This window comes from Camelus dromedarius, chromosome 17, assembly GCF_036321535.1.
Source record: "Camelus dromedarius isolate mCamDro1 chromosome 17, mCamDro1.pat, whole genome shotgun sequence".
NCBI classification, from domain to species: Eukaryota; Metazoa; Chordata; class Mammalia; order Artiodactyla; family Camelidae; genus Camelus; species Camelus dromedarius.
In genome coordinates, this window is record NC_087452.1 from 35995627 (window position 1) to 36008602 (window position 12976).

The window sequence follows — 12976 nt, forward strand, 5'->3', positions numbered from 1 at the left end:
GCACTTTATTGCAGTACAAGCGGGTGGCGCACGCGGTGGGCGGCCGTGGCAGCGGCGGCGCTCAGTACTTTCTTCGTTTAACAAGATGGTGCCACCTGCATGGCGCACTTGTCCTGCTTTTATCTATTCTGCCCACACATTCGCATTGTTCATTTCTTTGTTCCTAAGGCTTATATAATGCTACTAGCGCATGTGTACCTTTACTTCTTTGTTTCTAAGGCTGACATAACTGGTGGCGCATGCGTGTAGTCCCTCCTTACCAGGTGCAAGCTATTGTGAACTTTGGCCTGGGCCCCATGGCCTGTTCACTTAAGGCTACTGACACAGATTAAATAGTTGCTCCCCATTTCCCCTCTCCCCTCAATCCCCATGGCTGGCAGCCACTAACCTCCTTCCTGTCTCTGGATTTACCTCTTTTGGATATTTCACATCAATGGGATTATACAATTGACGACTGTGTCTGAGTTTTTTAAACTCCGCATCATGTTTTCGAGGCTCAGATAGTGATTTTTACAGCAACCACGATGACAATGATTAGCAGGATGAGACAACAGCAACACACACCTAAGCTCCTGTGCATGTGATTCTGGGCTGTGTCGAAGTAGAAATCCTCATTGGAGGGGGAGGCCTGGTCTCTTCTCTCCTCCTGGAAGGTGGTGTTTGCTGTAGGGCTCCAGAATGTGGGGAGGCTCTCAGCCTGCGTGGGCTCAGAAAACCAGGTTCTGGGTAATACCTTCTTTTACTTCTTTGCATCTGCTGTGGCACTACTCCTTGGGGGAGAAGACATTTGAGACCCGAGAGTGGGTGAGCTTATTGTGGGAAGTGATGGGGACATTGGTGATCGCACGACCAGACCTAAGCCACTTTGGGCACAAAAGCCCAGCAGACATGCCTCACAGTTGTCTCTGTCATGTGGCCCTTCAGGAGAGATTTCCTCAATCATAGGAATCTCTACCAACGTAAATCCTTCCCTATAGCATGTCTTCAGAATCCGCAACAAGCTATTCAGGATCCTTGAGATGTTTTTTTCTGTGAACTCAGGAACCTCAAAAGAAGGCTGGGAGCACTTCTGACATCTCTGGGAAAAGACTCTCATTTCACCTGGCCCCTGGATTCCTTCTCACTCCACTGCATGTGGAAAAGGATCTGAACTTGGGTAGAAAATAGCCTCCGTTCCTCCCTTTCTCTTTTCCTCACTGCTTCTCACCCTCACCCCTCGCACCCTGATTTCTCTCTATCTGGGCATTTGTCCAGTCCTGCTACTGTTTTGGGGTACAGTGTAAATAAGGAAAAAATCTTTAATGTCTTTGATGGTGGGCACCTTACTTTCTATAATCTTCAATTTACAAGCACGAGCAGAACAAGAAAAGAAACAAGTGCACACAGTGAGAAATAAACAAGAATTTTCTGCAATATTACCGTCACATTCCCCGCTCACCAGGCACAGGTCCATGCTGGTATTGTATCCACTCTGGCTTCAGGATGTTGGGAAGAAGGGTTTTGTCTAGTTTCAGGGTCCACATGTGCCATGGTTTCACTTCCCTAATTAATTCCTGGAACACTTGCTTCCAGACTTCTTCCATGTTCTGATCCTTCACTGCTGCCGTGGTGAGCTGGGCGCCAGTGTCTCCCAGGCTCTGGAGCAGGACGTGAAGTTTTTCACTTTAGAGAGCAAGAGTTCAGGCCCACTCTCCCTTGGTGTCCCTGGACTGGGCTCGTAGACCAGGTCTTTGTCCCGAGGACAAAGGTCAGTTGATTCCGGTTCCAAGTTCAGAGAACAGTACTAGACTCCACAGGGAATCTTGAAAGAGACACAGAATGCATGGTTTCATGCAGCAGAATATAACCAAAGAAGGGTCCTGGACTCTGTCAGGCTCTGCTGTTTGCCCACCTTTAACCGGGAACACACCTTATTACCTCTGAAGCCCTGTAAATGGTGGAGACAGGCTGCAGTTGCCCTTTCTAGTTCTAACCTTTGAAAATCTTTATCCATTGGGCTGCTGTGCTCACGATCCGGAAGGAGAGATGCAAAGACGGGCACAGCCCGTCCTCCTCGGACCTCACCTGAATTTCTGCATCCTCGCTCTGGCACTTGACGCCTTTGCTTGCACCAAGTCTCTGGGGAATGGTGTTTCACAGACACTAAGCTGTTCAAGGCGATGCCCACGCCCGCTCTCCCACCCATTAGAAACCAAAGCTGTTGCAGTCCCCGTGCCCTGGAGATGAGGCTACTAGGTCCCCACGTGGGTGGGAGGCCATGGCCACACCCAGAGGTACTTCATCATCCCCTACTTCCTCCAGGAAAGGCTTGGGAAGGAGGGAGGAGAGCGGAGGGGCTGACTCCGTGGTGGGTGCTGAAGCAGGCGACAGCCCAGGCCAGGGGGGCAAGATTCTGAGTGTCTGCATCACAAGGCCCCGTGCACAGACAGCCTGGTGCTGACCTGCGTCGCTGACCATCTTCCAGGAGGAAAGCCCTGCCCTCAGCGAGTCCTCCAGGCTGGCAGCCTCTGGCTCAGCTCAGGCCTGCATCACAGCCTCTGTCCTGGCCTCCCAGACCCCGCGACGCTGAGCCACTCCCCACACTGCGGCTGCAGGTCTCTCCAGAAGCGGAAACTCCCACCTACACAGTGCTGTAGCAGGGCATTCGGACCCCTCGCAGCCCAGCCCTGCCTTCCCACCAGCCTCAGCTCTGCCAAGCTTATCCTCCCCCGAGTCCATACCCACCCCTCCACCCTAAGCCCCAGCCCCTTACTCTGAGCCGTCCTCTGACAACTCATGCCCACCCAGCCTTCCTGCCTTGTACTCAAGTCCATCCCACCCAGAGCACCTGCCTTCCCTCCCTCCCATGGCTCCTGCTCACCTTCAAGTTCAAGAGCCGCACAGTGCCTGCTCCATCGTCCACCTCCTGGTCCTGCCTGGTGTTAACTAAAGAAATTCCTGCACCAGCCTCCTAATTGCTGCTGGAGGAAGAAACCTCTGGAAGGGAGAACAGCCTCCTCCCTTTCCCCCTACAGCTGAACAAATGCAGGTGCTCTTCTGAATCATAAAGCTAGATCAGATAAGGCAGTGACCAGAGAATATTTTAACAGAATTGTCCGACTTTCTAGTTGGTGTGAAATCTTGTGTGAAAATGTCATATCCAGTTCTGTTTCATTAAAACCACCCTTGAAAATAATTGTGAAAGGAGAGCTTGAAAGATACCCAGATAGTGTTTTGGGGTCATGTAGATTACCTTTAGCCTCTTACTCTAGTGAGAATATTCGAATTGAAAAACTCTGTGCTCTTAAATGATACACACATTTGAATACAAGTATTTAAGAGTGTGAGGGAGTTTGTCACATTTAGATTAACACAGGCTAAATGTCTTCTCTCTAACCATCACGAGTGACATCATTTACCTGGTTTTCCAGAGAATTCTGGGTTTCTGGGGTGGGGGTGGGGATGCCAAGGCCTGGGAGACCCCAAGGGATTGCAGATAGCTGGGTATTCCATTCACGAATCCCTGGGACACTGCCAGTCCCAGTCCCAGAAGCTCTCATGGAGTTGGTCTGGGCATCAGCATTTCTAAAAAGCTCCCGCCAAGTGGTTCTTATGTTCAGTTATGGTGGCGAACACACAAGGAGGTGAAAGGGAAGGAAAACCTGGAGAGATCACAGTCAGCAATCAGCCAAGACTTGGGAGACTGACCCATAGCCAGAGGTGTCCCTCCCTCCTGCAATGCAGTGGCAGAAGCAGCAAGCCTTACAGTCGGCTTTGGGGGGAACCAGTCCTAGGACTGCCTGGTGGCATCCACCTTCTGGTCAGACACCGGCAGTCTGAGAAGTGGGCTGCAGGAGGAAAGAGAAGGGACAGATGGGGGAGGGAGGGAGGAAGAGGCGGGGAGGAAAAGGAAAGGAGTGGGGGGAGGGGTGGCCCTGGCAGCGTTTGGCAAACTCACAGCCACCCTCTTCCCGCCCTCCCCGCTGCTGCACCAGAGGTCAGCTCCTACAAGAGCAGGTCCAACCTGGGCAGTCTGAGGCTGCCCTCCACACCCCCCGATTTTGTTTGTCTATGTTACTTTGCTTAAATCATAAATTAACTAGATTTGGGGAGCCCTCTTAATGAATTTTTCTCTTTCAAATTTTCTTTTTGTGTTCCTGCCACCTACTTTCAACTTCTGGGCAGATTAGGAGATTTATAAAGGGAGTGAGGTTACAGGGGAGAGAGTCTGGACTGGAAGTGCGGGGTCTTTGGTCTGGGGCTCTGACCCACTGTGTGACAGTAGACAAGTCACTTCAGGATTTTTAAAGATGAAATGTGCCTTTTTGTGGAAGGATGCTCTGCGTGCCTGGTGCAGAGACGGGCCCTTAAGCCCATGTTGGTGTCTCGTCTGGTAAGCTTGAAAAAAAGCAATTTCCAGGACCTCATTTGGAACATCCTGAACTCTCACAGGGACCTATGCACTCCAGAAGTGGAAATTTACATGCATAAATAAGAGCTTGCATCACTGGCCAGGACATGGCAGGGTTCTGTCTCCCCCTTGAGGGGACCAGCCAGAGCACACTCATCTCAGCTTCTTAACCCAGAGGCCATTCTCTTTTGTACAGAGTCAGGGCTCTGCCTGGATACCCACTGACACTCTTCCTGAACACGGGCTGGGCTGTGGGTCAGCTGCTCGGAGGAGGCCATCTCTGAAAACCTGGGACGTGCACAGAGTTGAGAAAGTCTGAAGCGCCTGGTGCCCGTGCTCCAAGCTGAGATGGAACCTGACAACACTGCCTTCTTGCTTCAGCTCTTATACTGTAAACAAGTGTCCTTTTCATGGTCTATTGTGTCACATTTTTTGAATTTTTGTGCTTTTTGTTGGTGATTTTGTCATTTAAAGTGGCCTGGAGGTGTCATGCCGAAGTGCTGTCTCGTGCTGGAGAAGGCTGCGATGAGCCCTATGGAGAGGACACAAGTGCCTGATGAGCTTCATTCAGATGTAAGTCACCTTGCTGGCAACTTGATTCTGGAACTCCCAGCCTCCAGAACTGTAAGGGAATACATTTTCATTGTTCTAAGCCACCCAGCTTGTGGTAGTATGTGAGGAAATGAATACAGGGGTGGGGGGTTGTTGGGGTGTTTAAACTCTCCTGGCTCTCCCAGCGGTCCTGAGGGCTGGGGCCACCTGCCTGCTTTTCCAACAGGTACAAGGGGTGGGGAACAACTCCAGCATATGGTCCGTTCCTTCCTTTCCCTACCTACTCCCACTTCATTATTTGTTGGAATAATGAGAAAAGACCCTCGTTATTTGTTGGCTGGACAATTTTGATAGCCCCTTAACTCATATTCTCCCCCTAGTGTTCTCTCTCAAAAATCAGCCTTTACAGAGCTGCCAAAGAACTCTTTTTAAAATCCAGATGCCATCCCCTGGCAGGGCCTCCTCACTCTTCCTTGAACACGATCAGCTGGAGCACAGCTCACTCCATTAAGTTAGTTCTTCCTAAATTGCCCCTCAAATGTCACCTCAGTAGGGAGGGAGCCCTTCCTTAATCTCCCCAGATTGAATACCAGCCCCTCCTCCCCTCCCACACCCTCTTTCCCTCTCACCATTCTGTTTGCTCTTTTTGTTTGTTTTTAAATCATGTCCTGACACAGCCTGAGTTTCTAGGAAATGACCAGTCTGAAATAGGAGGGGAGGAAATTTTTATTCACCAGAACAGTGCCTGGGTGCTCAATAATTCCTTGAATTAATATTGAATGAGTTCTGTCCAGATTCTGTCACTGACTTTCTATAGAACTATCCCAATTTGGAGTCTGGGGATGGGGCCGGAGGTGAAGGGGGTTGGGGATGGTCCTACAGTGGCTCTTATCACAGTTTTTAGAGGGCAATTATCCACGGTTTCTGAATCTATTTTTTCTCTGGGGGATCATTTCCATTTCCTCTCTGATAATTTGCCTCTTTTTCTGTTGGGTCTTGCTGGGACCTGTCATCATCCCCAATCCCCAAATAACTCCCTCTTTCAGAGCCCCAACTTTACTAAGAGCCTTTGGGCCTCTTTTCTCTTTCAAATCTGGCCTCCTTAGCCTCTAGGATTTAATTCCCCAAGGAAATTGCTTTTTTTAATTTTTATTTTTTGGGTGGATGGGTTATTAGGTTTATTTATTTATTTATTTATTCATTTATTTATTTTAATGGAGGTACTAGGGATTGAACTCAGGACCTCATGTCTGCTAAGCATGTGCTCTACCACTGAGCTATACCTTCTTGGAAATTGCTGTTTAAGTCAAGTTTAATACAAACTTCTTCCACTATTTTTCTTTCATTTTGCACTATCCCTGTCCTGTGCTGAATGCAAGGGAGAAAACAACAAACAAACAAAAAACCACTTTATAAACCAACTTAGCTCCTCCTTGAGACTGAGAAAACCGTAATCAGTCTCCTAATCAGTAATTCCTAACAGCAGAATTTTCCATCTTTGGGACTTTTAAAATTCCATTTGAACCTCTATTTTTATTAACATTCAACTGAGAATTTTTTTACTCCTCATTAAGACGACTTGCTCTCTATACTATAAAAGTTCCCATTACTAACCATCTGTTTATTGTTTGAAATTCACCAACCCTTTGAGTTAAAATTCAGAGCCTGGGCCAGGCTTATGTAATGAACAATCCAGAATGAATGTGAAACTCACGGACTGGCCACAGGAATCCCTTCCTCAGCACAGGAGTCGAGGCAGCTCAGACAGTGGCACCTGCCAACTTCTGGATGGGATGTACTGGCTAGAGTGATGCTCAGGAGTGCTCGGAGGCCTGAGGTACCCGACAGCAGAGTTCCCAGCCTGCTCTGGCCATAAAAATGGGGGACTCCCAGACTGGGCGGTGGCCCTCACTGCTCAGTTCCTTTATCCTCTCTTGGGGAATTTTTATTTATGTTTTGAGGTGGGTTTTTTTTCATAATTCTGTTGTTAATGGTGTTTTAAAAAGTGAAAACATAAATGACTATTATTTTAAAATAAATGTTATTATTAAAACATTTAACACAGCCCCCGCTTCTGTTAAAGTAATTAGACAATTAGTCCATCAGACTGAGGTGGCTCCACTGCCTGGGTAGCTTTTGTAAGCAAACAGAAAACTAAGCCAGAGTCAATGCACTGGAATCCGAGAAAATGAAACTTAAGAACAACCTGTCCCAAACAGCCCACTGTGCTTTCCCAATGTAGGCAACCACGTCAGCTAGAGACAATCAAACAATTTCCTGGCTTGGCTGCCATGTCTTCTCTATAAAGCCTCTCCCCCAGTTCCTGCCGGTGGAGCACACCCAGCCACTTTCAGTCTGGTGCTGCCTGATTCCAGCTGGTGCGTGCTCAAAGAAATGCTTGAAAAATTTTAATGTGCCTCAGTTTATCTTTTAACATTTCTTTTTGTATGTGAGATTCATCCGTGTGGTGCCATGCTGCAGTGATTTATTGATTCCCAATCTTCTATACTCCACTGAATGAAAATTGCAATGTATTTATCCACACCACTGTGGTTGTCTGTGGGGGTTGTTCCAGCATCTGCTTGTTATGAATAACAGGCTCTGCATATTCTTAACACGTGTCTTCTTGTGCACCTTTATATGCCTTTTCGTTGAGTCCATAACCAAGAGTGGAAATGCCTAGTCAGAGGGTATGCACGAGCTAGCCGTCAGTAAATAAGCCAGTTTTTGAAAGTTTCTGAGTGTTGCAACTGTTCCAATCCTCACCAACACATGGTATTGTCATTCTTTTAAAATCTAGCCTTTCTGGTGGGCACATGGAGATAACACTATGATTTCTACGATTTAAATTTATGTTTCCCTGATTAGTGTTAAAGTTGAGTACCTTTTCATAATGTTGATTGACCATTTGGATATTCTCTATCTGTGAAGTATTTGGGTCAAGTCTTTTCCTCACTTAAAAAATTAAGCTGTTTATCTTTTCTTTATTGGTTTGTTGGAATTTTAAAAATATGTTTTCTATATTGGTTCCTTTTCAGTTACATGTGTCAGATGTATGCCTCACCTTTCTACTTTGGGGATCTTTATAGCAATAAATGAAAATAAAATAAAATACTTATTACCTAAAATAAATAAAATAAAACCTAGAAGAAATGGATAGCTTCCTAAAATCATAGAACATTAAAATGGAACATTAAACCTTTCGCTCACTGAGTGTTCCCATAATTATTAAAGAAAACTATAAAAACTAGGTGTAGGGTATATGATCTAGGTTTGTGCTCTAGGTAAGTTATACAAAGCATTCAAGGAAAATATAATTCCAACCTTACACAGTTTTATCTTACATGTCATAGAAAAGGAGATCACATTTGATAACTCATTTTATTAGTATAGTATAACTTTGATTCAAAAAGCAACCAAGAAGAAAATTATAGGCCAATGTCACCAAGAACTTAACTTATTAAAAAACAAAACAAAAACAAAAAACCTGTGCAACAACAACAAAAAAAACCCCCAGCCAAGTTAATCTAGCAATGTACTTTAAAATACTGACCAAGTTGAATTTATGCTAGGAATTCTTGCAATGCAAGAATGTTTTAACAGAAAACATATGATCATGATTCATCATATTAACATAATTTTCAGAATAAATGAAAAAAAAAAACGCAAATAAGAAACAGTATGCAGAAGAATCCAACATTCATGTAAGACCAAAAAAAAAAAATCTTAGTAAAGTAGGAATGGAAGGGGATTACTTTGCCAGATAGAGTATCTAATAAAATCCTACAGCAAAATCATTCCACAAGGTGAAACAATAAAAGCTCCCCCTTAAAAATCAGAAATAAGACAAGAGTACTTACCATCATTTAACACGTGAACTTCTATTTAATTTTGTAATAGAGGTCCTAGGCAGCCCAATATGTTGTTAAAAGAAATGGTTATAGGAATTGGAAAGGGAACAAGAAAAACTTCCATTACTCATGGACAATATGATTGTTCACATAGGAAAAAAATCCCCAAATAATCTAGAGATAAACGATAAGAATTATCAAGAGTTCAACAAATTTTCTGGATATAGGATACATAGATCAAAATTATGTGCATATCTAGACACTAACAACAAACAAAGAACAGAAAAAAAAAACCCCTTTAAAGTGACATATACAACAGCAATAATAAGAACCCAAAATTTGGGGACCTAAAAACAAATCTAACAAAAGATGTTGAAGAATTTTATAGAAAAATTATATAACTCTATGAAAAATATTTAAAACCCCCCTGAATCTCACCCCATGGACCTGGGCCCAATGATTCAATTTTAAAAATGTCAGTTTCCCACCAAATTAATCTACAAACTCAATGCAATGTCCATCAAAACTCTGACAGAACTTTTTATGGAACTTGACAAGTCTGATTCTAAGATTTGTACAGAAGAAAGGGCCAAAATAACCAAGACAATTTTAAAGACAATCTTAAATACAATCAAGCTGGAGCAAGTATTCTCCCTACTAGATATCAACACATTAAACACACATACACTACAGTAGTCAAGGCAATGTGCAAAAATTGCCAAATTTACTAGAATAGAAAAGTCCAGAAATTGACCCACCTATATCTAGAAATATGATACATGAGAGAAGTAGCACCTAAGATTCTGAGGGAAAGGTGGAGCTATCAATTTTTTCCAGGCCATCCAATAAATTCACCGGAACCCCTATGTTAATTCCCTGTGGATTAAGAACCTAAATACAAAAAGCAAAATTTCAAAACCTTTTCAACTACATGCTTAAAGAAGACACAACAAGATGAGCTGTACATTTGACTAAAACCTTTCGCTCATAAGACACTCTTAAAAATGGAAAAAAAGAAGCCACAAAGTAGAAGCTATTTTTAACATACTTGCACAAAAGAAAAAAGGTTAACTGATAAATAAAGAATTTTTACAAATCAGTGATAAAAATATAAACAATCCAATAGAAAAATGACCTTCTCCTGTAGAAGGAATGGAAGTTCCTGGGTAAATGAGCTGATTCTAGCCCTGGGGCAGGGAACATACAAGATGAGCCTGGAGCATCTGGTAGTTCCAGAAAACAAGAAAGTTGTCAAAAATAAAAGGAGAGGGCATGGCAAAGGGATGGGGGAACCAACCTGAATGAGATCCCAATGGCCAAAGCTGGAACCAACATTTCTCTAGTGGGTGAGACACTATGCCAAGTTTATAAAGAAATATAAATTATCTAATCCTCACTACAGCCCTGGGAGATTATTACTCCCATTTTAGAGATGAGAAAACTGAGGTTCAAAGAGATGAATTAGAAATACCTCTCTTGGCTAGAGGAGGGTATAGCTCAAGTGGTAGAGCATGGGCTCAGTATGCATAAGGTCCTGGGTTCCCCAGTACCTCCTCTAAAAATAAAAGAAATAAAACTAATTACCTCCCCCTCCTACAGCCCAGGTACACTGTTGGAAGATGAAGGCTGCCATTCATCCTACAGCTGGTCTCTGTATCATCAAGCTCCATCTGGGACCATCCCTCCTCCCGAATCCTGGCATCAGTTCTCCCTTGGGCCTTCCTTCCCTCTACCCGAAAGGGCGCCGCTGTGGGTAAGGAAGCTGGAAATCTTACTTGCTTCCTTGTTCCTGCCTGGCCTGTAGGAGGGAGGGGTTTCCCTGAGAACGAGCTCTTCTGAGGGGGAGCTCTCTTCACAGAACCCAAACACCTGTGCTCACTCCTCTCATGTCCAGTGCACAGGATAACCTCCTCCTGTGGCCTTTCTGTCCTGCGTCTTCCACGGCTGTGACAGGCCTTAAAAGACTCTGAGGAAGGTTCCCGAATACATTTTCTCTTCCGTTCTGAGCGCTTTGTGTGGAAGGGGCCAGTTGTGGTGCCTGTCTGACTGCAGCCCCCAGCTTCAATTCAATCTGCTGCCTGGGCTCCCGCCTACCCCGAGAGGTGAGCCCGGGGTGCGGACTGGAGCCCACACACGCACGGTCACGAGGTGGACACTTCTCACCCAGTGTCCCCAGTGTCTGCCCTGACCCCGTTCGGGCTTTGACCCACCCTGACAGGCCTTGGTTCCCACCTAGCAGATGGTAGCGACAATGAATGCACCGCAAACAGCCAGCATCACAGCAATGAGCCCTACCTGAAGCTTTGAGGAAGATGATGTAGGAAAAACACACACTTCACAGGTGTGACTGCCAAATGGCAGCAAAGGAGCCAGGCAGCATGAGTGGGTTCTGTGAGGAGGAAGGGGCTGGGCACAGGGAGGGTGTGTCTTCAGGGTCTTCTAGGCAGTAGGTACCCCCTACAGCCTCTTTCCTCTGAGGAGGCCCCCTACTCTCCCTCCGAGCACTGAGGGTCCCTGGAATCTCCACCCACGCAACACCAGCCTCAGCTCCTGACCTTAACATTCTTGCTTAGTGACTGACATTAAGCAAGCAGGTCCTCTGTTGCCACTAGCCGCTGTCACAGAAACCGTGGGAGACATCCTACACTGCGGGACTCCCTGTTTCCCACCATTTCTCCTTCCTTGCCCCGCACCCCTATTCCTGGTCAGTCTTGCTCCCCAGCTGCTTCCTTCCCCAGGGGAAAACCGTCTCAACCGTCACAGCTGGTCTGGGCCCAGAACGCAGCCGGAAGCCAGGAGAACAAAGCCTGACACCCAGCCAGCAGACCTTGTCATCACCTTCCAGGCTCCCTACCTCTGGCTCAGCCAGCCCGCATCCCTGAGCTTTCTGCTCCTGGCTTCCCTGATCCCCCAGACTCCAGCTGGGTGCTGAAGTGAGGCCCGACTTAACCCAGAATTTACTCCACAAAAGGAAAGGAAGAAGATTCGTTTCCCCTGGGGCTGGCAAGGACTTGGGAGAGCAGGAGGCTGGTCAAGGAGGAAGCGTGGGCTCAGGGGCCAGGCCTGGAGGTCACGGAGACTCTTTCCAGTCTGGAGCTCACACACAGCCCCCAGGGCCGCGGGAGAGTTGGCCTTTCTGCCCCAAGGCGGCAGGTTCTCGCCCTTTGGGACCCGAGGTGGGCGGGGGTGGGGGCGAGAGATGAGACAAATGGCAAAGCCCCAGGTATAAACACTTGCTGGGAACATTTGACTCAGTTTTCCCTGTTTCCTTATTCCTCCTGCGGCCTCTTTGATGTCCCTGCTTCATCGACTACGGCTGACTTTGATTGATAGCAATACGCTGGGGCCCCAGATTATGAAGGCTCAGTGCCAGCGTGGGAGCAAGGTGAACATTGGCAGAACATTCTGGGGCAGAACATTCCAGGCGCTTCTTGGCACTGCCTTCCCAGCAGGGGGACACAGTTTCCTAGGGGAGTGGTCGGCACTGGGTGGGGTGAGGAGAGAACAGCCCCTGCGCTCCGAGGCTGCCTAGAGGGCGCTTTGTTGTCACCTCGCTCCCAACCGGCAACATCCGCATCTGTGAGATGGTCAGAATGATGGCGGGCCCCACTTCGCAGGGTGGCTGAGGACAATGAGTCAAGCACACACGGCGTCCAGAACAGCGCCTGGCTCGGTGCTCAGGTGTTGGGTGGGGTCTGCTAAACATGCTGGTTCCCTCCCTCCGTCCCTCCCTTCCCTTCTTCTTCAGAGCCCATGCCCAGCTCAGACAGCATCCCACTGTGGCTTGGGCAACCGCGGCTTTCGTCCATTTACAAATATCCTTCCCCTTCCTCTCCCCTCCCGCTTCTCTCCTCAGCCATTGTCAAGGGTTGATATTTGAGGGAGGAGGAGGTTGCTTTTCAAAGGATGTTTTGCATTGCTGGTTCCAGAGGGCCTCCCAGAGCAGCATTTTTTAACATATCCCCTTTGAGGGATGTAGTCATTTGTCTTCGTGCTCCTTCTTTTTAAAAAATAAACTTTTTGAGGGGAGTGTATAGCTTAGTGGTAAAGTACATGCCTAGCATGCATGAGGTCCTGGGTTCAATCCCCAGTACACCTGTTAAAAATAAACAAATAAATAAACCTAATTACTGCCCCCCACAAAAACCAAAAACAGTCTTAAAAAAAATTCTGCAAAAAAAAA

General features: G+C 46.6%; 1 protein-coding gene and 1 long non-coding RNA gene across 3 annotated transcripts; one reads left to right on the plus strand and one right to left on the minus strand.

The window, feature by feature from the left end:
* Positions 1 to 393: 393 nt before the first annotated feature.
* RTP3 (receptor transporter protein 3) lies at positions 394 to 1746 on the minus strand. The gene is given in 3 exon segments (XM_031471163.2): positions 394 to 1098; positions 1101 to 1176; positions 1383 to 1746. Coding segments are annotated over 3 exon segments (879 nt in total). The 5' UTR covers positions 1584 to 1746; the 3' UTR covers positions 394 to 496.
* Positions 1747 to 4490: 2744 nt separating this feature from the next.
* On the plus strand, positions 4491 to 12043 carry LOC135323352 (uncharacterized). 2 transcript variants are annotated; one of them, XR_010384870.1, is made up of 3 exons: positions 4524 to 4963; positions 10393 to 10546; positions 10688 to 12043. It is a non-coding gene; the product is annotated as an uncharacterized LOC135323352 (long non-coding RNA). The 2 variants fall into 2 exon arrangements; XR_010384869.1 differs by having other exon boundaries at positions 4491 to 4963; positions 10393 to 12043.
* The last annotated feature ends 933 nt before the right edge of the window (positions 12044 to 12976 follow it).